The 22,501-nt window shown below is 47.1% G+C and overlaps 1 protein-coding gene across 10 annotated transcripts in view; it reads right to left on the minus strand.

Moving 5' to 3' along the window:
• nrxn1a (neurexin 1a) overlaps window positions 1–22,501 on the minus strand; it is a 57,877-nt gene that overhangs the window by 32,302 nt on the left and 3,074 nt on the right. The window contains exons 4-7 of one of the 10 annotated variants that reach the window (XM_088284385.1): window positions 18,957–20,273; window positions 17,183–18,398; window positions 10,648–10,665; window positions 9,566–9,595 (exon numbers count right to left, since the gene is read on the minus strand). In XM_088284385.1, coding sequence (XP_088140511.1) covers window positions 9,566–9,595; window positions 10,648–10,665; window positions 17,183–17,915 — 781 coding nt within the window. In that variant the 5' untranslated portion in view covers window positions 17,916–18,398; window positions 18,957–20,273. Of the gene's footprint in view, window positions 1–9,565; window positions 9,596–10,647; window positions 10,666–17,182; window positions 18,399–18,956; window positions 20,865–22,501 lie in introns of those variants that run through there. The other 9 variants (XM_088284392.1, XM_088284389.1, XM_088284384.1 and 6 more) reach the window with 9 other exon arrangements.

Genomic DNA, 22,501 nt, shown 5'->3' on the forward strand with positions numbered 1-22,501 from the left:
GGGGATTAAAAAAAAACAACATTATTTTTTAAACATCATTCAGCCCTTCACAGGCAACGTTTATTGGTGAGCAACTCCGTTTTTTATGTGCGACGCAGGCTAAGACACCCAAACACAAAAGCAAAGTTGCACAAACACACACGCTGTAATTTACTCGCGTCGTCCGCTTTGCGTTGTAATTTCCACGCGCGGACGGCGGCGCGTAAAGCATCCTCGTGCTCGCTGACCCCGAAACGTTCACACTTCCTCTTCCTGTTGCAAATCTGAGTGAGTACGCGGCATATGGAACGGCATACGAGTATACAGTACACACAGACACACACACACGCACACGCACGTGTTTGGCACACCTGACGCGCTCAGTGTGAGTGGATCAGCTCGGATTAATCGAGTGAGTCAGAATTAGCTCGGTGTGAACGCAGTCAGAGGCGCAACATATGGGAAGAAAGTGCTACCTTACACGGAATGACAGGAATAAAAAAATAAACCACACACACACACACACGCATCAAATCAGGTGGGCGTGTCCGTTATGAGCGGTCTCATGGCATAAAAGTCGGCTGAACATTCACTACGATTCGCCCATGAAAAAGCCAATTTGAACACCGATTGATTTTAGTCAAAGTGTACTTTGTTGGGGGGAAGGGACGAGCCCCTGCCGTGATGAGCAAAAAAAAAAAACAGCAAATCATTGTCGCCCGCTCAGAAGGGGCCTACAATTTCAGCTGGCAGGAAAAAAAAAGAGGATCATAAAGCATCAACACAATGGAAGATTTTAGTCTTTCAATTATTCAAAAAGCGAACAACCTGCACATCAAGTGGAGGGAACGTCAAAGGCACTTTTTGACATTTACGCACAATAATAAATTGGAGGGAATCCGTCCATCCATCATTTAAAAACTAATTACTTTGATAAAGTACGAGGTTTGAAGTCCGAGCTAAATAAAGTCAAATAAATGCAGTTTTGTAATTATAAAACACTAAATTAAACCACGAAAACCCAAATGGAGAAAAACATTTTTCTTTTTTTTTTTATCTTCCAACATGTATAATGTAACTGGAAACAAATCTTTTAATTCAGACGAGTAAATCAAACCATAAACGGCCTCCCGGAAATTACGAGCTCAGTAACTCGCCGCAATCTGTCTCGTATCTTTTCCACCTGCTAATTTCTCACCGTTTCCACAGCAACTGGGTGTTTTTATTTTTTTTCCCCTCCTCATGGATCGCGGGAGACAAAGAGGGGCTGATTGAGCGAAACGCACATTATCATAGACAGCTGTACTAAAAATAAATTGAAGAGAAGACGCGCAGGGGAGGAAATCAAACTATATCGTGTTTCCCACACGATATGCTCTGCACCTCTGCTATTATCGCCGATTTTTTTTCAAGCCATCGCTTTTCATGTTTTTTCTTGACTATTTGTTCTCACATGTGTGAAAATACAGAAAGCCATCGTCACGAAACACTTTTTTAAGCGAATGCCAGAAGAACAGTCAACGTAAAGCCCACGCGCGCACGTACGCACGCACGCACGCACATGCTGCTGTCAGCCGCAGCTCACATTCAGACGCGCATACAGATTTGCGGACGTCACACGCCATCTCATACGCATGCAAACACATTATTAGGCCACCTTTTGAAGTCACGCGCATTCAGTCACGGATACTACAGTACTGTAGAACGCGAGGATGCAGACCCTGAGGGGCAAAATAATACATCGCACATTACAGTATATAAAAGTATCATCACAACTTCACAGAAACGAGGCTTTATCGTATTGTTAAAACTACCAAGTTTACTATTGCAATGAAATTTACGGGAAAACGTTCCAGAAATTCAACGCCATTTTGCAAAACTTGGACATTCCTGAACTTGTCGAGGTGATTTTCTACGATTTCTTGAATGTATTTGTCTTGTTGTAATTACTCAGCGTTTCCCGGGAAACCGGCTAATCGTTTTTTTCGGGGAGGGAGAAAGCGTGATTGAGTGAGACGCGCACGGTCACGGACAGCTGTACTGAATCAAAATGGCGGATGGCGGCGGCACATCAGGCGAGCGCACACTATGCCGCACCTGATGGCGCCGAGGTTTGTGCGGCGAGGGGGTGGGGGTGGGGGGGTGTTTAATAAGACAGCGGGCCGGCAAACAAAATGGAGGGGAAAGGAAGGATGGAAGGCGAGGTGAAGGAGGGAGGGGAAAAGGAAAAAAAAAAAAACGCTGCTCCATCTCCAGTAAATCCCAATGTGGCGAGCTTCAATCAAAGCGCCACTGTCATTCTGGAGATAGCGTGCTGCAATTCCCCCCCCATGTGCTCATTTTTAGCCCACGATGCAGTTCTGCTATCAGCCGCCAACACACAAACACACGCTGTCGAAGGCGTCCCTTCTTTAATAACCGGCAGGTGGATTAACTACGCGCTTAACTAGCGCCAACAGATAGATGAGCAAAGGCTTGCAAATGGATGCAAACGTATGCGGTGCAGTTCAACTGAAAAAAACTTAACGTGGCGCGTCGTGCGGGAGGATATTGCGCCGTCGCCTTGACGCCACACAGATTGGCTGTCGTCGACTTTCTTTGTGTTCAAGGATTTTTTTATACAAGCTTAAAGAAAATTATCTAAATATCTAAACACGTCTTCATCCCAAAAAATCGATGCTTTCTTGTTGCATCTGCGTGTCTGGCCGTTCGTTATTCGTTAACGCTCGCTGAATGTGTTGCTGCTCGAAGACAAAAGTTTTCATCGGCCGATCGAACGTTAAGTGACTCCGCTTTTTTTTTTTTTGTCGTCATGGCCAAGGTGACTCGCTTTGTCGGCGGGCGCTACAAGTGCGTAACGCTGATTAGCGCTGATTAAAATGGCCGCCGTCAGGTGTAATGTCGGGTTTCCTTGATTGCAACGCAAGGTGAGCAAATGACATTTTTAAAAAAGGCAGGTTAAGAAAATAAAATAATAAATCAGTCGAGAAAAACAAGAAAGCGCTTTGGAGTTTTAAGGTTGACTTATTTTGATACGTTTTAGCCTCGTAAAGACCGTTTCGCAGTGATGGCTCAAAATCTTGAGCGCGATTGAGAAAATAAAAATAAAAGAGGTTTTCTCTCGCTGTAGCTTGAATGTTGACGTGTGAGATGAAAAAAGCTTTTACGCGAGGGAACATTGCTTGCACGTGTAAAAGGAAATATATGATTCATATAATGTCAATAAAATTCAAAAGCTTTTAGGTTTTCGAATATTGAAGCGGACAAGTCGGAAATTTTGGTGGCAATCGGTCACCGTTTTCTGAATGGGCCAAAAAAAAAATAATTGTCTCGTACTTCTTACTTTTGAATCAAGCGGCGTTGAATTTGGCGGCATTATAAAAAAAATGTAAAATCCATCATCCAAATTCACTGGATTAATTTACATTTTTTTTTAAATGAAATGGAAAATTTTTGTTGCTCATTTGGCGGTTTAAGCTCCAGCTCAACACGTTTTTTTCACCACGTTTTCATTATCCTTTTCGGGTCAAGTCAGTGTCATTTGCTCTTTTTATTTTTTGCCGGCGCCGCTCATTAGCAAACAATCGGAAGTTAACGCTGGCTTCTTGACTGCAGCTCACCGTGGCCAAACGCATAAAAAAGGGCGGGTGGGCGCACGAATCGGCCGAGAAAAACCACAAAGTGTTTGGAAGCCTCGCGTGCATTTCAAGATTGGCTTCTTGTGAGACGTTTTTTTGCGCCGCGTTGAATCTTTCGCTTCTCGTTCCATTTTGTACTTTGGGGGTTTTCTTTATCTGCGTTGATCTGCGTCGCGTTGGCCTCATCCCCGCTGGTACCCTGGGAAAGCGGCTTGTTTCCATGACAATGTCTGCGGGCGGAACAATGTGTTTGTCTTAAAGCGGGATAAGATCGCAGCTACTTTCATCCTTTTTAGTCACACATGCGCGCACACACACGAGCCCGGATGCTATATGCTTTGTGCGACGCGACACACACGAAACACACACTTGATGAAGCCGTCTTGTTCGCAAATAATAAGCAAGCGCTTTCCGTGCGGGGGGAAATGAGATGGCTCTTTAATGGACGCCGTGGACGCCTATTTCAGTTGTTGTGTTAATGCCAGACAAGCGCCAAAAATAATTGACTTTTTCTTGTGTGTGTGTGTGTTGGCAAACAGCAAAGAAATGAACTTCAAATGCCAGATGGCGCACTGGAGTGAATCGCCAATTGCGGAAAGGCTTAAGTGTGGCATTGTTATGAGCGTGTGGATGCAAGGAAATTGACGTAAAAAAAAAAAAAGTGTCACGAGTGAGTGGATGTGAAGAACAAGTGGAAACCCTGCAAGGAGGCTAAAAAAAAAAAATGTGTGAAAGACAACAGGAGTGCGAGTGAGCGAGCGAGTGCGTCAGCAGCTCGGGTGAGGTTCTGTATCTGCACCGCTGATGAATCCCGACCGCGTCCAAGGAGAGAGAATCTCTGCAGTCTTATCTCACTTCCTGTCTCCCTTTTTGTGTCTCCGACCTTCTCCAACGCTATCTGTGCGCGTATCTGCACTTGCCATCGCTTCGCTACACTTTTTTTTAAATTTCCCGGCTAACTGGCGCCACAATGGTCGGCGTCTATCGACAGGCGCCTCCGAATAAGGAAAGCACTCTGATGTCTTCATACGTGAACGACCGGAGAGAATGGTGCCCGGGAAAAAATGATTTTTGACGTCTTTAGCCGTCAATGGCAGTTAACACACATTCACTTTTTTTTTTTAAATGATACTACAGTATTAACCGTTGCGAGACTGAGACTGGAAAATTAAGAAAGGAGAGATGCCGAGCCTTGCAGCATACGGAGAAAATCTGCAAATCGGATCTGAAAGCACCAACACAATGCGTCGAGAAAGTTCTTTGCGTGTTGGGTTGGCGATCTTAGCCCAACAGTGCCAATGACCGCGGGGGGGCACGGCGCAATCTCTGCAGTTTTATTTTCACAGCCTCAAGTGGCGAAAATCACACGGAACCATCAGTCCACACTCGGCCTTTTAACACCGGAATGCCCTCGCACCTCCGATCGTCTGTTGGAGTGTCACCTCGGTTTATTTTTAGCCACGACGCCGTCTTACAGCAGGAAGACATTTTTCTCCCTGAGTTGAGTCCACCGACATATGCGGGTGTTTGGCGCAGGATGACGTCGCCGTCCAAATTCGTACATTTGGCCGACTTGAGCAGTCACAAATTCTGCTCACATTTCGAGTAAATGTTTACGCGACACTTCTTGGCAACAAATATGAGGCTTTTAAATGGCGGAAAGCGATGCTGGGGGGGGGGCGTGTGCGTCCCTTGGGGAACATGCTTTTTTTTTCGCCGTACTACAATCAAGTGTAGTTGCCCCTCCACTCCACTAGTTGGCAGTGACGCTCTCCTTGCTCATTGTGCGCAGCGAGTATTAACTTTTTGTTTTGAGAAGAAAATGCAATTATTTAGAATTGCGAGTGAGCGGTGGGGGGGCGCAAATTGTTTTCTTCTTGCTAGGGGTGGGGGGGGTGTAACAGAAAATAATTGACAAGGACTGGCTCGGCTCATTGCTCAACATGCTGCAAACTTCGACGCTGAATCCAATTTTCTCGTATTGCGTCTCAGTTGAAGCCGTATTTTATAAAAAACGAATCAGGCCTGCGCGACTTTTATTAGCCCTCCGGGATCAGGATGAGTAAGAAGTACAGGACATGTTGTACCTCACTGGTACCGACTGGTTCTCTGCGCCATGGCGTCTGTTACCGTCCTCAAGCGGGCATATGGCCGAGTCAGCAAAGAGCTTTCCGTGTGCGTGCGCGTCCCGGAGTGAGGAGGAGGAGGAGGTAGGAAAAGACAAGAGGCCGATTTTGACACAAACGCGCCGGCGAAGCGCCCGTCCATCTGTGCGCTTGCTCACCACAAGACAAAAACGTGTTTTGAGGAGGGGAAGAGAAAAAAAAAGAAGAAGCTGGCTCGGTTTGCCGACGCTTTGTGTGTCACAAGCGATGACTCACAATCCGCCTCCCCTGAGCGCAAACGCTCACACCAGGCACGCACAACATGCCGGCGCGCACACACCTCGTCCTCGCTCCCGCGACTTTCGTCCGCTGACCGTGAAAAATTGGCGCGGGCAGCCTTACTCATGCATATTTACAGCGCACACACACACACACACACGCTCTCACCTACTCAGCAGGCACTCTTTAAAGGTTATTGTGTGCGAGCGTCGAGTGTGTGTGTGTCATTTGGTCTCCCGCTCCATGTACATGTTTAAAGGTCACCGCGCTGACCACTTGACGACGCGGCGCGCAGATTGCCGGGATTGATGTGGAGAACACTCGGCCGCCGAGTGCTATTAAGCGGACAAACGGCCTCTAGAGGTAGCGCGCAAAATTAAATCACGACAAACAAGCCAATTACGTGCGACCACTCTCCCAACCGCGCTGCTCGAGACGCTCCAATCGCTGCTTGACCCCAGAAGACTTCGCAGACGATTTCCGGGCCAGACGGCGCTCGTTTTTTTTTTTTTAGCGCATTTTGCTTTCTGATTGCCGCAGCTTGACACACAACTCCTCCGTTCCGTAATAATCCAACAGCTGTGTTGGTTGGCGCCTTTGCGATTATGCCAAATTCCGAGCGATTTTTTTGAAGCGCTTTTACAGCTTTTAAGCAAGTGGACATCGATGCTAATTTTTGTTAGCCAGTCTATGGCATCACGCATTTTATGTTAGCATTAAGCTAGCAGATTTTTGTTCGAGGAAATGACACGTTGGTGTAGATGGCCAATGAGTGTTTGAGTTTTATAGTAAACGTACGACAATTTGAAGAAGGGGCGATTCCACTGATCTGGGCCATATGAACCTCAGAAAATAGAATGCAGAAAAGCACAACAAAATTCACTTTCAAAAACATGACTAACGACAACAACAAATAATCAGTCACTTTTGAAATTTTGGATTGCCAATTGGAAAACGCAAAGAAGAAATGAAACGCGGATGCTTTGCAAAAAAGAAATGAAAATCCACTTTGGCTGTCTGTCTTCCATGCCAGCATTTTCACGCCCTCTCTCCAAGTGGTGTGTTTTTTTTCCCGCGGAGAAAGATAGCAATGTTTTCTACGTAGGAGGGGAAAGGTCCGGGGCTGGCGTCCCCGGGGCCAAAGTTGCGACGCCCCGCGGGGCAGACCGGAGCAGTGCTGCGCCTTTGCAGATACCGCCCGTCGCCCCGCATCACACGGAGGCGAGACGGCGGCCTTTATCGTCTCCGCTCGCCTTTTTCTCAATTCGTCCCGCTTGCAGACACGCGTGCCGTATATCTTTCAAAGACACTTGGCCCGCCCCCTCAAAGAAAGTCATTTGGGCTCTGCGGGCTCCTCAAAAAGCCACTTTACGCTGAGCTAACCTAAGCGTGGCTCCGTCGGCGCCATGTGACGACCTTCACGGCGGCGTGTTCAGTCGAAGATAGCGTGGGGAAGGGTGCGCAACCCCGCATAAAAGTTCGACTCCATCAAACGACAGACTTTTGATCTAGTTTGCGATCTTGCACAACAGTGACAGGACCGTCCTCGATAAAACCAAGTAGCGTTCGGTACGCCCTTGTGGACCAAATTTTGCATTTCGGCTTCACGCTCGAGTTCAATAAAACTAGACACAGCTTTTATACAGTTGCGGTCTTTCCCTAAATAATCATTTTTTTTTTCAGCACCTCAGTCATTTGTCTTAGTTTTAGATTTAGTTTTTTTTTTTAAATTTAGTTTTAGTTTAGCTTTAGTATTAGTAACATCTGTGATGTAAAATGCGGAGGAAGATGAAGGAATTTCACAGTCAGTGGCGCTGTCGTCTCAGGGCCTCTGCGGCATACAACTCACACACTCCAATACAACCAGCAATCCAATCAAAAAAAAAAAAAAGAGAACAAGCCTTTGAAATGCGTCACTGTGATTGCTTGTTACAGGCGTCAATCAAGATATTTCGGTCCGCCGCTTCTTTCATTTGATCGAGCGTTTCATATGGAACGCGTCATGTTCGCCCGTCCAATCAAAGGTCGCAGTGGGACCGCGTGGTCATGTGGGCCAATCAGTGCATTCATCAGCGTCATGCGGCGCGGCACCTACCGTCTTGCCTTGGGCCGCAGCTCCCAATCATTCGCACCCGGCCGGGCACGTGTATGAAAAGCTTCACACACACGCAGGCACGCACACGCACACGCACATGCAGCAGCAGCTTACCTGCGTGTTCAAATTTGAATACCACTAAATTGAGGAAATGGAAAAAGTATAAAACAGGGGTGGGCAAACTTTTCTGTTCAAGAGCAACGTTTGAGTATGACAGCTCAATTGCAGATTAAAAAAAAAAATAATTAAACTCCACGTGTGTAAAATAGATCATTTTAACAATAATAGTAACAAAAATAATAATACATTTAATTTTTTTTATTTTTACAGTTTAATAATAATGAATTAATCAGCAAAATAATATTACTAAATATAATAAAATATAAAAATGTTTACCTTGGTCATTAATTCATTTACAATAAATCAATTTGGAGGGCCAAAATTATTTAAAAAAAAATAGCTAAAAAAATAATCTTATGAAAAATAAATATAGAATATAACTTATATATTTTATAAGAATAAAGTACAGTATATTGTTGTGAAAAAGTCTACATTATGGGAAAAGCGCTTATTGGTCTGGATTGAAAAAAAAAAAAAAAAAAACGCAAAAGGCTGCATGCCCACCCCTGCTATAAACAACCTTGTCAATCAATGCAAGGCCATGAAAAGCAAAATCAATGAAATACCTCGGAGCTTTCCTAAATTCACACAGTGAGCAGTCCAAAGAGGGCACAGAGAAGAAAAAAAGGCATAAAAAATTTGGGGGGGGGGGGGAAATTTGGCATTGGGCGTAAAACAGCAGAGTTGCAACGAACGGCACTTGTTTTTGGGCCATGTTCAAAAAAAAAAAAAAAGAAAGAAGCAGACTATCTCGGAATTGCTTTCATACACTACGGGAACATCTGCTTGGAGAGACGTGGATGGGCACTATGGAAGGCGATGAAAAGGCGGCGACAACACGAGGATGAATGCCCATCCAGGGAGAGCTGCCACACTCGTTCACGCACGCACACACACACACAATGACCAATGCAGCGGCGGATGAGCAAAGCCCAAAAAAAACCCGCACTGCTGTACCTAATAAAGTGATCTGGCGGGAAGTTGCTCTCTCATCTTTCTCTTCCGCATTTCACATTTATTAGTTCCAGCGCAAACGCTGAACTCATCCATTTGGGCTTCAATTAAAAAGCCAATAATCGTTTCCACGGGACCGTTTAAAAAAAGGAGAAGGCGGCGGAGGGAAAACCTCGATTACAGGAAAGAACTGACCTTAGTTCAGCGCCTAGAGAGACAACTTCCTCCCTGCGCCATGTGGTGATGAAGATGGAGGAGGATGGGCAAAGGGTGAGGGGGGCGTGTGTGTGTGTGTGTGCATGCATGGGTGGGGGTGGGCGATGGGTTGGGGGGGGGTGGCAGTCGATGCTACGTATCAGAGTAACAAGAAGAAGTGAGTTAAGAAGAGCCCATACCTTGGTCGCCAATCATCAGGTGTGCCAGACCTTAAAGGAAGACAAGAGCACAGTCAGCACAGCAAAGGATCATGGGGGCGTCAAGTGTGTCGTGCGGCACGCTAACTGCACGTGTGCGTGGAAACAACTACACCCAAGATCTCGCTGGTGCGTCCACACTTACTCATCGTCAACAGAGGCCATGGCTAACGCGGACTCGCCACGACGTGTGCGGCTAACAAAATGTCAGCTTGAAACACGGGAAACGCGGCACTTACCGGCTTGGCCTTTGCATGGCCGCACATCGCATTTGGCGACAAAGGCTAAGACGCAGACCCAAAACAACGGCGGAGGATGATTGACTCAAAAATGCACGAATAGAAAAAAACGAGTCGGGGCAGAGAAGGAATGAGCGACTGACATCGATGAAATTAAGTATGTGCTCGGCATGAATGTCGCATTTCCTCACATGGTTGCTAATTAGCATTTTGAAGCAGTCAGGCGCTTAAATATATCAAATGAGTTTCATTTGCGTTCAACAACAGCAAAATGTTCGAGGCATCGAGTAGGAGCAAGGCGCTTATTTTTGCCAATGCACGATATTTGAGCGCATTTGCTAAATAGCAGAGACCGTCTGATATGGATTATTTTTAGGAGCAAGATACTTTTGTATCCAAACTTGTGCCACTCACTCAAGCACACTGTGTGAGGCATCTATTGGGGTAAGGCGTTTATTCGTGCAAATGCATTTCCTTTCCGTTCACCTCCTCAAATGCAAAGAGTTATTATTTACTGAGTTATTTCTACAAACGTTTCATTTTTTTGTTCACTTACCGAGTGTGTGTTGGGAGTAAGGCGCTTACTTGGGAGAGTGTCCACTTATTCCAATTCCATATTATGTTTATTTTTACGTTTTAAATTTGATTTACTTAAAGTTGTAAATCTTTTATTGTTCACAGGCATTTATTATTATTTTTTTTTTTATAAAACGCACACGACAAGTGGCCGCCTCTTTGGAGTAAGTAGCGGGTACAAATTTAGCCGAGCACCCTATTTGAGGAAATACGGCGGTCGGAAGGGTGCGTCAGGTCAGGGCCACCTACCTGGGCTGTGGCTGTGCTCTGGACGGGTGTCACGGCCAGGCGAGGAGAGAGAGAGACAGACATTCATTAACATGCATGCCAAGCCCTCGGGTTACCATGGCGACTACTTACTGTACATGCACACCGCTCCGGGGTTACCGAGGCAACGCGCATGCAGATGCCACCATTTGATAGGTCCGCACACACGCACGCATACACTAACACACGCAGCTCCATTAAAAAAAAAAAAAAAAGCATGTGGACTCGCTTCCTCACATACTTGTGGGTAGAGAGCACGGTTGTACACATTCCTACCTGCAGGTTCGAGTGAGAGAGCCGGTTAGCCCCAAAACTTACCTTGAGGCCGCTTCCTCTCCTCCGAGCCCACCCTGACAGATAGCATGCACACGAATGGGCACGCGCATACGCACGCAAGCGCACACGCAGGCACACACACACACACACGCACACACACCCCCACACACGCACACGCACGCTGACAAATGATGATGTCAAAATAATGATGTGAAATAGCAGGAAGGGATGGAGTCGCAGTGCAGGAAGGGGCATGCAAGGTTCAACAACAGTGTGTCAAATGTGTGTGTGTTTGTCACCGGAGCGTGTGTTTACGTGTGTGCGTGAGTTTTTATGTGTGTGCCGGTGCCCTTGTGCTCGTAGCGTGGCAGGAACAGGTGGAGCGATTAGCATGCGAACGGCGCGCGGGGCCTCAAGGACGAGGCGAGCCTAACGAGCCGGGTTCACCGCGGCGGGCTCGGCCGATCGTCTGCCGGCGCCGCCGTCGATGTCACAACGCGGTGACCAAACTTTTCACGTGTGGATGTGTTGCCAACGAAATGTAGACGTTTATTTGCAACCTCAATTTGGCTGCGATCAAGACGTTCTTCGTACATATACTTATTTTACCGGCATTCGTGGACTGAGAAAATAACAATAATGGATGGTATTTTAGTTTTAATCCATTGAAAATATTTTTCCCCTTTTGAATACTTAAAAAAAGAAAAGAAAAATCAATATTGACCTTGAAGGGCTTGTAAAGAGTCTTGCAGATGAATGGAAGTGTCAGGAAAAAAGAGAGACAACCTCGAGTGCGCAGAAGAGCCACCGAAGTCATTCGCTTGAGTTTCACGTTGGTTTCAAATGACTTTATCGCCACGTCGTTCAGAGCGACAGGCCAGCGGTCGGCTAATGAGCAATAAGAACACGTTTTGCAGAAGCGCCGCTATCGCGCTGGGTTATGCAAATGCGGCCGACAACTTCTTGACTGGAGACGCGCGACGAGGCGCTCCAAGTCATAATTGAGAGCCTGGGAGGACGACGTTGGCCCACGGCTGATAATTCGGCCATTTCATTTCCTCTTAGTTGACAGTCGGGAAAAAAAAAAACAAGAAAACCTGGAGCGTTCAAAAACAAACCACTGCAGTTGAGAAAAAAATGCACGGCAAAAAAGATTTCAAATGAGTAACTCACGTCCCTGCTGATTTGCTGATGACTTTTTTTTTTTTTTTTATCTTATTAGGCTTACTTTGAGAAGAACAACAACCAGCTGGGACAAGCGGCTTAACGTATTTGGCAAAGCAAAAAAAATCAGAACGATAGAATTGAACTTGGCCAACTCATACGGCCAAGAAATGTTTTTTTTAATTTCAATTTTTACATTATTCGGACTTTACGATTCGATTGGCCGCTTGTCAAAGCCGCTAAAAATGACGAAATGTCGTTTATTTCAAAAAAGGAATGTTTGGACTGAGTGCCATTTGCAGACAACCCAAATGTTTTTTGTGCACATCAGACCTTTTTCTTTAGCTCCGATTACAGCTGGATTGTGTAAGACCGCAAGATAAGCGTCGGCCAAAATTTACAGGAAGAAGCGCGCCAGCTGGGACAAGCTGACCGTTGTTGAACGTAAACAGATTTCTTTCCCCAAAAGGCCAACTCGCAAAGAAAAGTGGAGACGTTGCTCGTGTAAAAGCACTTGGATCACAGACTCGTCTTCCGAGGAACTGGAACGTGCTCGTAAGCAAACGCCGCAGCGACGACGGAGGAGCATGTTTAGCCTGCATGTTTTTGACGTTTACGTCCTCAAACGCGACTGATTCGAATGATCAGCTCATCAGTAAGTTCTGCAGAAGCCTGAAATACACAATGATTTGACTTTCTTTTTTTTTTTTTTTTTTATTAATCCTGCGCTCAACAAAAATGTTGAAAAAAAACTAAAACCAATACGAAAAATAATAACTACAATTTTTAAAAGGCATTAAAAAACCTAACAAACTTGGTTTAAAAACTAATATAATAAACTGAATAAAAAAAAAAATCCAAATGAAAATAAAAACTAACTAATGAAAATCAAACTGGTTCTGACTTGCTTAGAAACGACTGACTCCATTGGAACAAAATTTTGTTGTAAACCGAGGAAGATTTCATTTCCTTTTTTTTTCATTTTACTCTTTAGTTTCCAAGGAGAGTTTTGAAGTTCACGTGCGTTTATCACATAACGACAAACTCCTGCCCTACTCTCAGACGCTAAATATGGTGTCAGCATCATTAAAAGTTGCCACAGTAATACTCGCTATTTTCAAGGTTTCTCAGTCTTGCTTGCGACAAAGGTTACAAAGAAAATGAGACATCTGAGCATAATGCCGACATCAGGCCGTTTTTTTTTTCTCGCATGCATTTTAAGAGTCGAGCGCTATTAAAGCGCTCCTGCTGCGAGGATATCGCTTCCCGGCGGCAACATCAATCGCGATAGAAATGTAAATCCATCTGTATGCAAATAAAAGAGGCCATTAAAAGTCGCCGTTGGACGCCGTACAGTATATATCAATGTACGTCGCGTTGCGTTTAGCCAGAAGAGCCGCACGGCCGCTGTAACCAATGGAAGGCGGGAATGTTTCACCGCGTGTTGTTTGCACATGCGCACGTCGTTCTGTGTGTGTGCGTGTGCGCGGCGCTTCCGCAGGGCCATCGATCGATGCTCGGCCTCCCTCTCACCTAGCAAACGCAAAGACGCCTCTCAAAAGTGCGCCGACACATTCACACCCATTGATTGCTGGGACGTTGATCAATCGATCATGTTGTCGACGGTTCGCAAACACAAACCCATTTAAATTCCTGGAAATAATGAAAGGCTGGCCTCACTTCATCTTGAATGCAAAAAAATTAATAAATGGCCTCGCAACAAATTGATGAGTACTTTTTTTTTTTTTCATCCCAGCATTGAAACGCAGCAGGCGGTGCAACAAGTCAGATGTAATTATCGTTTCTATGATTGAGAGCGCCGCCGGATGCAGGCCTTCACACGACACCGGCTTGCCTTGGTGGCATCTGTAAAGCTGAAGTGAACGTGATCGTGGACGTGTGCTTTTGTTCTTTTAATTGAGAGCCATTATTTAATGAGGAGAAAAATCTCCGTTTTTATATCGAATAAACACCACTCAACAAATCGGCGACGTGAGATCATTTCAAATAGAAATATTCGAGTACAACGGACCGCCACATTTTTGTGGTTTGCCATTTGGATGCTTTTGAGGGGATGGATCCCCCGTTATTGGTAGAAAACCCGCTTATTTGCGATTTGTTTTTTTGGGGGGATTTTTCTTCCCCACATGGCAATTATAATTAGCATCAATTATTCACAGATTTTCACGATTCAGGGGGACATGCTAATAGTACAGTTTGTAAACAACACTTAACAAAAAAAAAAACAATTTGTAAAAACAAAAGCCTTCCTCCCGAAAAGACTCCCAGCACTCGAATAAACAAGGAAATGCAGGAGATCATGAGAATCTTTTCGACCAAACCAATAAAGGAATGGCAACGGGGACAGGAAGCACAAGGACGGCGATACGCTCCCGGCATGAGGTCTCCCCCATTAGTGCTGTCTCCGTGGTAACGCTGGCCAGTCTGTGCTAAAGACTTTGTGTAAGGTAAGGGAAGAGGGTGCTACGGGTGGGGGGGGACAGAGGGAGGTGCGAGGGGGGCATCGGGGTGCGAAGTTGTGAAGTCCTCTCGGTGACAAATGGCGAGCGTGCAGCAAGGCCACGCTGACATTTTTTGCCGAGCGCCTCGGCGTCCGGAGCCAAAATCGATGGCTGCAAGGTGTCACAAAATGGCGTAACTGAGAGAGTTTATTGATTAAGAATGCAGATTGGTGTGGAAGGTGACGAAATCAAATCGGATGACGCTGCGTGGGGGGAGCGGAGGCGGGTGGCCGACATCAGAGGGCACACTTCGCCGCCAACAGCGCTCCACCACATTCAATTAAGCAGTTGCGCCATAATAGCGGAAGGAAGAGCGGGGGGGGGGGGGGGGGGTCTGCGAATGTAACTTGGAAAACATCAGATTTCCAAACGGGATCAGATGAGCAATGTTAAAATGAGAACCTTTTTTGCTATTTAACATGAGAACAAAGTTTGACGATTTGGAAGATCTGTCATGAAAAGTGGGCGCGAGTGCTCGTTGGATGTTTTTAGAATCGCATGGTGAGCAGAATCAAAGTCGCTGGCGGGCCTTAGATGCTATTTGCAGGAGTTGCCGTAAAATAAGATTCCTTATAGTGGCACTTGTTTGGGCCTGAGGCGGATTTGACCGTATTAAAAAAAAGGGGGCCACTGGAAAACATCCAGTGAAGAACATAATATTTACATCTGTTGTCATTGTCTGATTCGCCGCTCGTTTTGGGTCTGTTAATATTCTCCTTCGGTTCCGAGTGAATAATACATGAATCCCGATGCAATTTGGTGTCGAACCAAATGAGAATCGTTCGGCCTCTCTGAAGCGCTATTCTAGTTTTAATGGGAGTCTGTTCTTCTTGCTATTTAACGACGCGTAACCGGCTTGGTCTCATCTTGTGCAAGAACACAAAAACACGCACGGAGGTGTCTTAAAACGCCGCAAAGCGTTCAAAGTATTGACAGGCCAGAAGATCGGCTGTTCAACTATGAGCTGAGCGCGGGGCGAAGGCCGAGTCCAATCGATGGGAATCCATTAGCAGGTGACAAGCATGTAACCGGCGTTGATTTCCAGCCTCTTAAGTGAAGTCCAATTCAAGTCCGACCAATGGCAACATCCGTATGGTCGCGTTTTTTTAAACTCTGCCCGTCACAGAAGCTGCAGAATCTGCCACTTCATCTGCACTTTACAAAAGGGAGGATGCAGTGTTTCGCCACCTTTATTGTGCCAAGCCACGTCCACAAATCCGAAAGGATGATCTCAAATTGACGTAACGATAAGACAAACGAGGCCCGCCAAGTTGAACACCGGCTTTCTTATTTATTTATTTTTGCTGTATGAATGGCAACAGGTGGAACTCACAGCTTAATTGGAACTTGGCCACCCCCAGAGATGGATTTTGCGGCTTAATTTCTATTCCGATTTTAGACTAGTATAGGGACGCATATAACATACTGAATAGAAGAAAAAAAAAATTGTGTTTGTTTTCTTTCACAGTTAAGAAATGAAATCGTTTTTGGTATGAGCTTAGTGGTGGAAGACACACCCGATGATCTCTCACGACATCGCGGTTGTTGCGAATGACGATCATGGAGGGAGGGTCCACATACTAACTAACTGGCCGGCACGGCAACAAGAAATGAATTTACATCAGCATTAGAATGCACGTCTTGTCGTGTTTGTGAAGGCCGCCGGTCTGCAGACGCCGAGAGAAGCAGCAGCAGTGTGAAAAATGCATGTGTGTGCGTGTGTGTTGCGGGCCCTCCTTCAGTCAAAACTCGGTTCGCGAACAACCGCGTTCAAACACAACATTTGCACATAAACCTGCTTTGGTTCACCAACAATGCAACAATTTTACGGTATTTTTTTTATACTCTTCCTTCAACATCCAAAGACGCCACTAGATGGTGCCAAAGCTCAACTAATAGCAAAGTAGTCATTTGAGTCGAGGAAACACTCTCAGCTCATTTTTTTGAAAACATTAGAAAAGAGATTGCACAGGAATAAACTGGCTTTATAACATATAAGTATTGCGCCAGTTCAAGTAGTAGTGCGTTGGATGTGTGCCTTTAAGGGGCGTGGTCTAGTGAGTGACTCATAAATGAGTTCTGGCCAATCTCCATGAACTATTAAATTCAGGGATAGTGAAGAGCAAAAAAGTGCAGGAAACTGACGGCCCTAAAAAGGTTTAGAGTTGCCTAAAGTTGAAAAAAGATGGCGGCAAAGCACTACATTTACCTTCTCAATTACTTCAATGTAGTTCCTTGGCACCAACATGGCACAGCTTGGCATCAGAACAATATTTCTGTCAAACATGGCTGCTGTGAATTTGTGAAATCAGGAATTCAATGATTTCTTTTTAACTAACAAGGAATACCTGAATTGATTCTGAACCTGAAACCAATTAATTCCACTTCCATTTACATAATAGGGACAGACCGCTTCAGTTGGTGAACTGCGTCTTTTTTTTAATTTATTTTTTTTAAATTTGGGAACCGAGGTTTAACTGCAATTGGAATGCGTGTGTGTGCGTGTGTGTATGTGTGATGAGATGCAAGGGGTCAGCAGGGTTCTTGGGCCTTACCTTCACTGCAGTCGTTGCCTTGGTAACCGGTGTCGGAGCAGTCACAGACGGCCCGGTCGTCGACCAGGCTGCACACGCCTCCGTTCTGGCACTGGTGCTCCGGTCCGCAGCCCACCGTCACCGTCACGCCCTCGGAGGCGTCCAGCGCGGCCGGCGTGCCGTTGATGCTCAGCGCCCCCATCCAGCCGCGAAAGGCCGGGTGGTCGCGCACCGACGGAGCGGTGAGGCGCAGCGGCGAAGCACGCAACTCGGCCGTCACCCCGCCCACGTAGGTGTGGCTGAACACCGTCATGTCTCTCCGCTTGCTCTTCACCTCCGCCCAGCCCTCCAGACGCCCGTCCACCTCCAGCGAGGTGTTCTTCCAGTCCCGCTTGACGCGCACAGCGTGCCAGCGGCCGTCGCTCACCGCCACCCCCGAGCGCAGCTCGGCCGGCTCGGCGCAGAAGATGGAGAAGCGCAGGCGCAGGTGGCCGCGCAGCAGCAGCAACTCCAGGAAGTCGCAGAAGCCCTCGTCGTCCAGGTAGAGCAGCAGGCCCTCCTGGCTGTGCGTCCGCAGGCTGAAGCTGAGCACGCTCTCGCAGCACGCGTTCCACACGGGGAAGCGGCCCCACTGGCTGGACACGCCGCCAAACTCCAGAACCTCGCCTTGGGCCTGGCCCCCCGCACTGCACAGGCAAAGGCCCAGGAAGAGCAGAGGGGCCGCCGCCCAGACGCACATGGCCATCACACTCATACACACTCTTGCTGTGCTGTTCACACACACACGCGTGCGCGCACACACACACACACCCACACTTTGAGGGGAAGGGGAGGGGGACGGAGGCTAGAGCTGGACAGCTTGCCTCATTGCGCTTTTTGCCTTCTGGGTTGTGCTGTGGGCTCACGCCGAAACTCCTTTTCTCATCTTTTACAACGTGTCGCCCTCTCAGTCTTGCGCCAGGTGAGCACGTTTGCCTGTGCGGGGCGGCAACTCCATCTTGGTGGCCTAGATCGGGCCGTCTCCCCCCCCCCCCTGCAAGAAACTCCCCACGGAGCTTCGCGTTGATGTGCGTTCGTGCGGCTCACACGCTGCTAATAGAGAGAAATGACACCGTCATTGCAGGATTCTCCTTCCTTCTTGTCTTCCTTACTCAGTGGGGGCAAGGTTGCAAGTGTGTGCATGTGTGTGGGGGGTGGGAGGGGGGTCAGGTGTGCCTTGTCATCACTCTCGAGCCACCTACAGAGAAAGCAAGATGGCACAATCAAGCTACTTTCCATTTCCGCTCACATTGGCTCTCAAAGTGCTGCGGAGAGCATTCCAGAAGTTCCTCGTCACAAAAATGTCTTTTGAGGGCCTTTTTTTTTTTCTTTTAACGGTGTGGTTGTCGGATCGATATGACGTCTTGCGGCATCGCGAAGCCCCCCCCCCCTTTTTTTCTTCAGTGGGCTTGATCACAAAAGAGCAAAGCGGCGCTGCAGTGAATGACTCAAACGTCGAATTAACAAACCGTCGAGCACACACGTACGCAACGAATAAACCCAGCAGGCGGGGGCGGGGGGTGTCTTAGGTGACATGCTGGTCATTGATAGACGGCGGGAACGACTGCGGTTGAAATATCGATTGTCGATTTGCGGCCATTGCTTCTATTTTTCCCCCCCTCTTCCGCGGTTCACTCCGTCTCCAAGCTCCACGTTCGTTCATCAACAAGCATCGACGTCAAATACATATTTCTCACCGGAACATATGACTTCAAAATGAGAAAAAAAAAGAAAAGACGATAAAGAGTCCACCTACCTCGCTAGCTTCCTATGGTGTCCTCCCCCGCCTCCTCTTCTTCCGTCTTCACGCCGCCGCCGGAGGTGAACCTCGCCGCTGCTCTGAAGCCCGGCGGTGGTCGGTGCTTGGCGGGTGGCTAACGCGGCAGTTAGAGAGCCGCTCCACACACACACTTGCACACGCGCGCGCACACACAAACAGACACACAAATGACCACACGGACGTCCTCACCAACGAGGTGTTTCTCGGTCTACTCCCGGGAGGAGAAAAAGGTGCAGTCGGATGATGATGATGCTCCGAGAGAGAGGAAAGACGCACACACGCACGGAGAGAGCGAGAGGTGGTCACGTGACAGAGAGGGGAGAGGGAGCGACACAGGCGCAGAACCAAGACAGGGAGAGAGAGAGAGAGACAGAGGTAGAGAGTCAAAGAAGAGAGAAACAGAGCGAGAGAAAGACAGACGTGGACATAAAAAATAGAGGGAGCGAGAGAGAAGGAGAGGACACTGAACAGAGACAGAAGCAGAACCAAAAGTCAGAGAGAGGAGAACGACAGACACAGACGCAGAATGGTGAGTGAGAGAGAGACACAGACAAAGCAACGAGAGTAAGACAGAGGAGGGGATAAAGAGAGACAGGATGGGGGGGAATGAAGTACATTTGAGGGGAAGAGAGAAAAATAGAATGGAGAACGTGACCAAGAGACGGAAGCAGAACAGAGAGAAAAAGAAAGATAGAACCCGAGAGAGGACGTAGACCCCAAATGGAGAGAGATACAGAAGCAGAACTGAAAAAGAGTGAGCGAGAGACATGTGTGTGAGAGAGCGACCACAAAAAGAGACGGAGGGAAGGGGAAAAAAAAAGAGAGAGCAGTGGGAGAACAAGACAGAAGCAGAACTTCGAGTGAGACGGGGAGAGAGGCAGATGAAGTGAGAGAGTGAGAAATAAAGACGGAGGGCCAAATTGCAACAGCACAAGTCTAGTGCCAAGTGCAGCCCAAATATGTGCAAGGAGGGAATTGGGGAAAAAAAAAAAGTGGAAATGAGCGTTTGCGCCGTTGTGGGAGTGAACATCGCCGACTTGATTCTCAGAGTCGGGGAGAAACAGCGAGACAGACGCAGAGCAGAGAGGAAGAGAATGTGAGAATTAACCAAGATGAGCGGAACGTTGACGAAAGGGTTACTTCCCAAGAGTCCAAATCAGGTGACCGCAACGTTTTTGTTTTTGACATGTGCCCACGCGCCACAAAAACACTTTTCATGATGATCTGGGCTCGCTTGTCTTCCTAACACTTTCTTGGGTAGCTGTCCTTGCACTTGCACGAGCAAGAGAGACCCTAAAACACAGGTGTCAGAATTCAGTCCTCGAGGGCCGCTAGCCTGCTTTGAAGAGCATCATCATAACGGCCCCCAATGCATTTTTTTTAAATGGGTGGGGGGTGCACCTGGACACCAGTCACTGCTCTGTATTAAATATAAAAAACATTTTGAGAAAGACGCTCGCTCAACCTGATCGATTGGGTCAAGGTAGCACTGAAGTTAATAATGTCTTCTGGAGGAAAAGGTCAGCTCGGCCATATTTTGTCTGGGCTTTAGCTCAACTTTATTGAGCATGTGGAGGAAATTTTGTTTCCTGTGAGAAGACGATGCTCAAACACAGCCACACGCTCTCCAATAATAGTGGCCATCTCCGCGCCCTTTTGGGCTAATACGTGCTTATGTGGACGTATTTACTCCGGCGAGGCATTAAGGGCTGATTAACAGCGTCTGTGCGACCGCACAGTGCGGCCGTGAAGCAGATATTAAGCATATTTAAGACCACGGAGAGCCGCGCCGACATTAAATGCCAGCCCGAGGAGCTGCGATCTGATGTGTGAGGGGAAAAGGGAAATGTGGCTAGAGTGGGGGGGGGTTACCATGGTAACAATCTCAGCATCAGCACCGTTTGCATTCCCAATGGACAGACCACCCCCCCTCTCCCCTCACCACTCATCAAACTAACTGCTTGGCTTTCCTCTCCCTCCTCGCCATCCCCAGACCAAGCTGACCTTTCGGAGCAAGAGGCGTTATCAAATAATAACGCGCCTCCATGTTTTCCTAAGAGCAGCGTAAATCAATGCATCAAGGCTGCACAAACCAACTTTGCATGCGGGGCACTGCCCCACCCCATTGGGCAGACGTCATGCTCTTCTATCCCAGAATAAGTACACAATCATGTTTAATACACAAGTTTACAATAAATTACCCTCAATTCCCATTTTATCCCCGTGAATTAAAATTTCCAATCTGGAATATTTCCAACATTCCACAGCTTTATTTCCCACAGATATTCACTGGAAATTTTCCACGGATTTGCCACACGAAAATAGCCGCAGCCATCCATCCATGCATCCAATCATCCAACCTTCCCCTCACATCCACATCATCCTCTTTGACAGGCTGACAGCAACCACCGACCCCGGACTCTTCGCCTACTCAGCATTGAGAAGGTCACTGTGCACATATACTCTCTATATGTGTGACTGCGTGTATAAATAAATATATAAATTGTGTGTGGAATATCCTGCCCAAAATAAAAAATTCAATCGTCAGCATCTGTGCGTATGCAAGCTTGAGTGTGAGCAAGCCACACTTTGTAAACACACACACACAAGTTGGCTGCAGGGCTGCTGATATGATAGAAAGAAACAGCATGGCGTGCGTGTGACATGAAAACACGGCACAAGGGGCGTCTCACACGCACACACCTGCTGTCAAAGGTGTGTGCGAGCTTGCGCGGGAGTGAGTTGGTGCGAATGTGCTTGACGGGCAGCCACCCCGTCCTAAATGAGATTAAACGGGAGGTTTGCCTCTAATCGCGTTATAATGAGTTTCTGTGTAGCTCGTACATTCACTAATTCCGCTTGCCAATAGTGCAAACAGCCACGTGGGCGTGTGTGCGCATGCATGCGTGTGTGTGCGCGAGGTGAGAGGGGGTCACCTCGCCGCAATCTCTTGCTCATTTATAACAATAGCGGCGAGCCGTCCTCATCAAGAGATTGCAACTCGTCGTGTTACCGCTTGCATGCCAACTTGCACACACACACACGCACACGCACACAGTGCATCCATGTATAGATCTGTGCGTCATTAGAAGTCTCAACAGGAATTAGCATTGATCAGCTGACCAGCAGATGGAGAGTGATTGACAGGGAGCAGACAAAGCCTGACTGTGTGTGTGTGTGTGTGTATACATGAAGGTGAGCTTCCATAAAACCAAATTGAGAAAGAAAAGAGAAAGCTCACAGACGCACAATTCATGACTGTGGCACTACATTTTGTTTGTGCCCGATGTCGATTTTCTATTTAATACAGAGCAGAAGCCAAGTGGCGGGCATTGTCAGCCATTTCTGGCCCATGCAATGTGGCAGCCGTTGTGTGTTACGGCCGGTGCCACACCTGAGCCAAAACTATTTGAGTATATCTACGTTCTAATTTTGATTTAAAACGATGAGGAGCTCGATGTTGTGATTTTTTTTTTTTTCTATGTTACTGTTGGGATAAAAAAAGGCACCCGACGAGTGTT

Source organism: Idiotropiscis lumnitzeri, chromosome 20 (genome assembly GCF_059441095.1).
Source record: "Idiotropiscis lumnitzeri isolate Australia: NSW breed Sydney's pygmy pipehorse chromosome 20, RoL_Ilum_1.0, whole genome shotgun sequence".
Classification (NCBI taxonomy): domain Eukaryota; kingdom Metazoa; phylum Chordata; class Actinopteri; order Syngnathiformes; family Syngnathidae; genus Idiotropiscis; species Idiotropiscis lumnitzeri.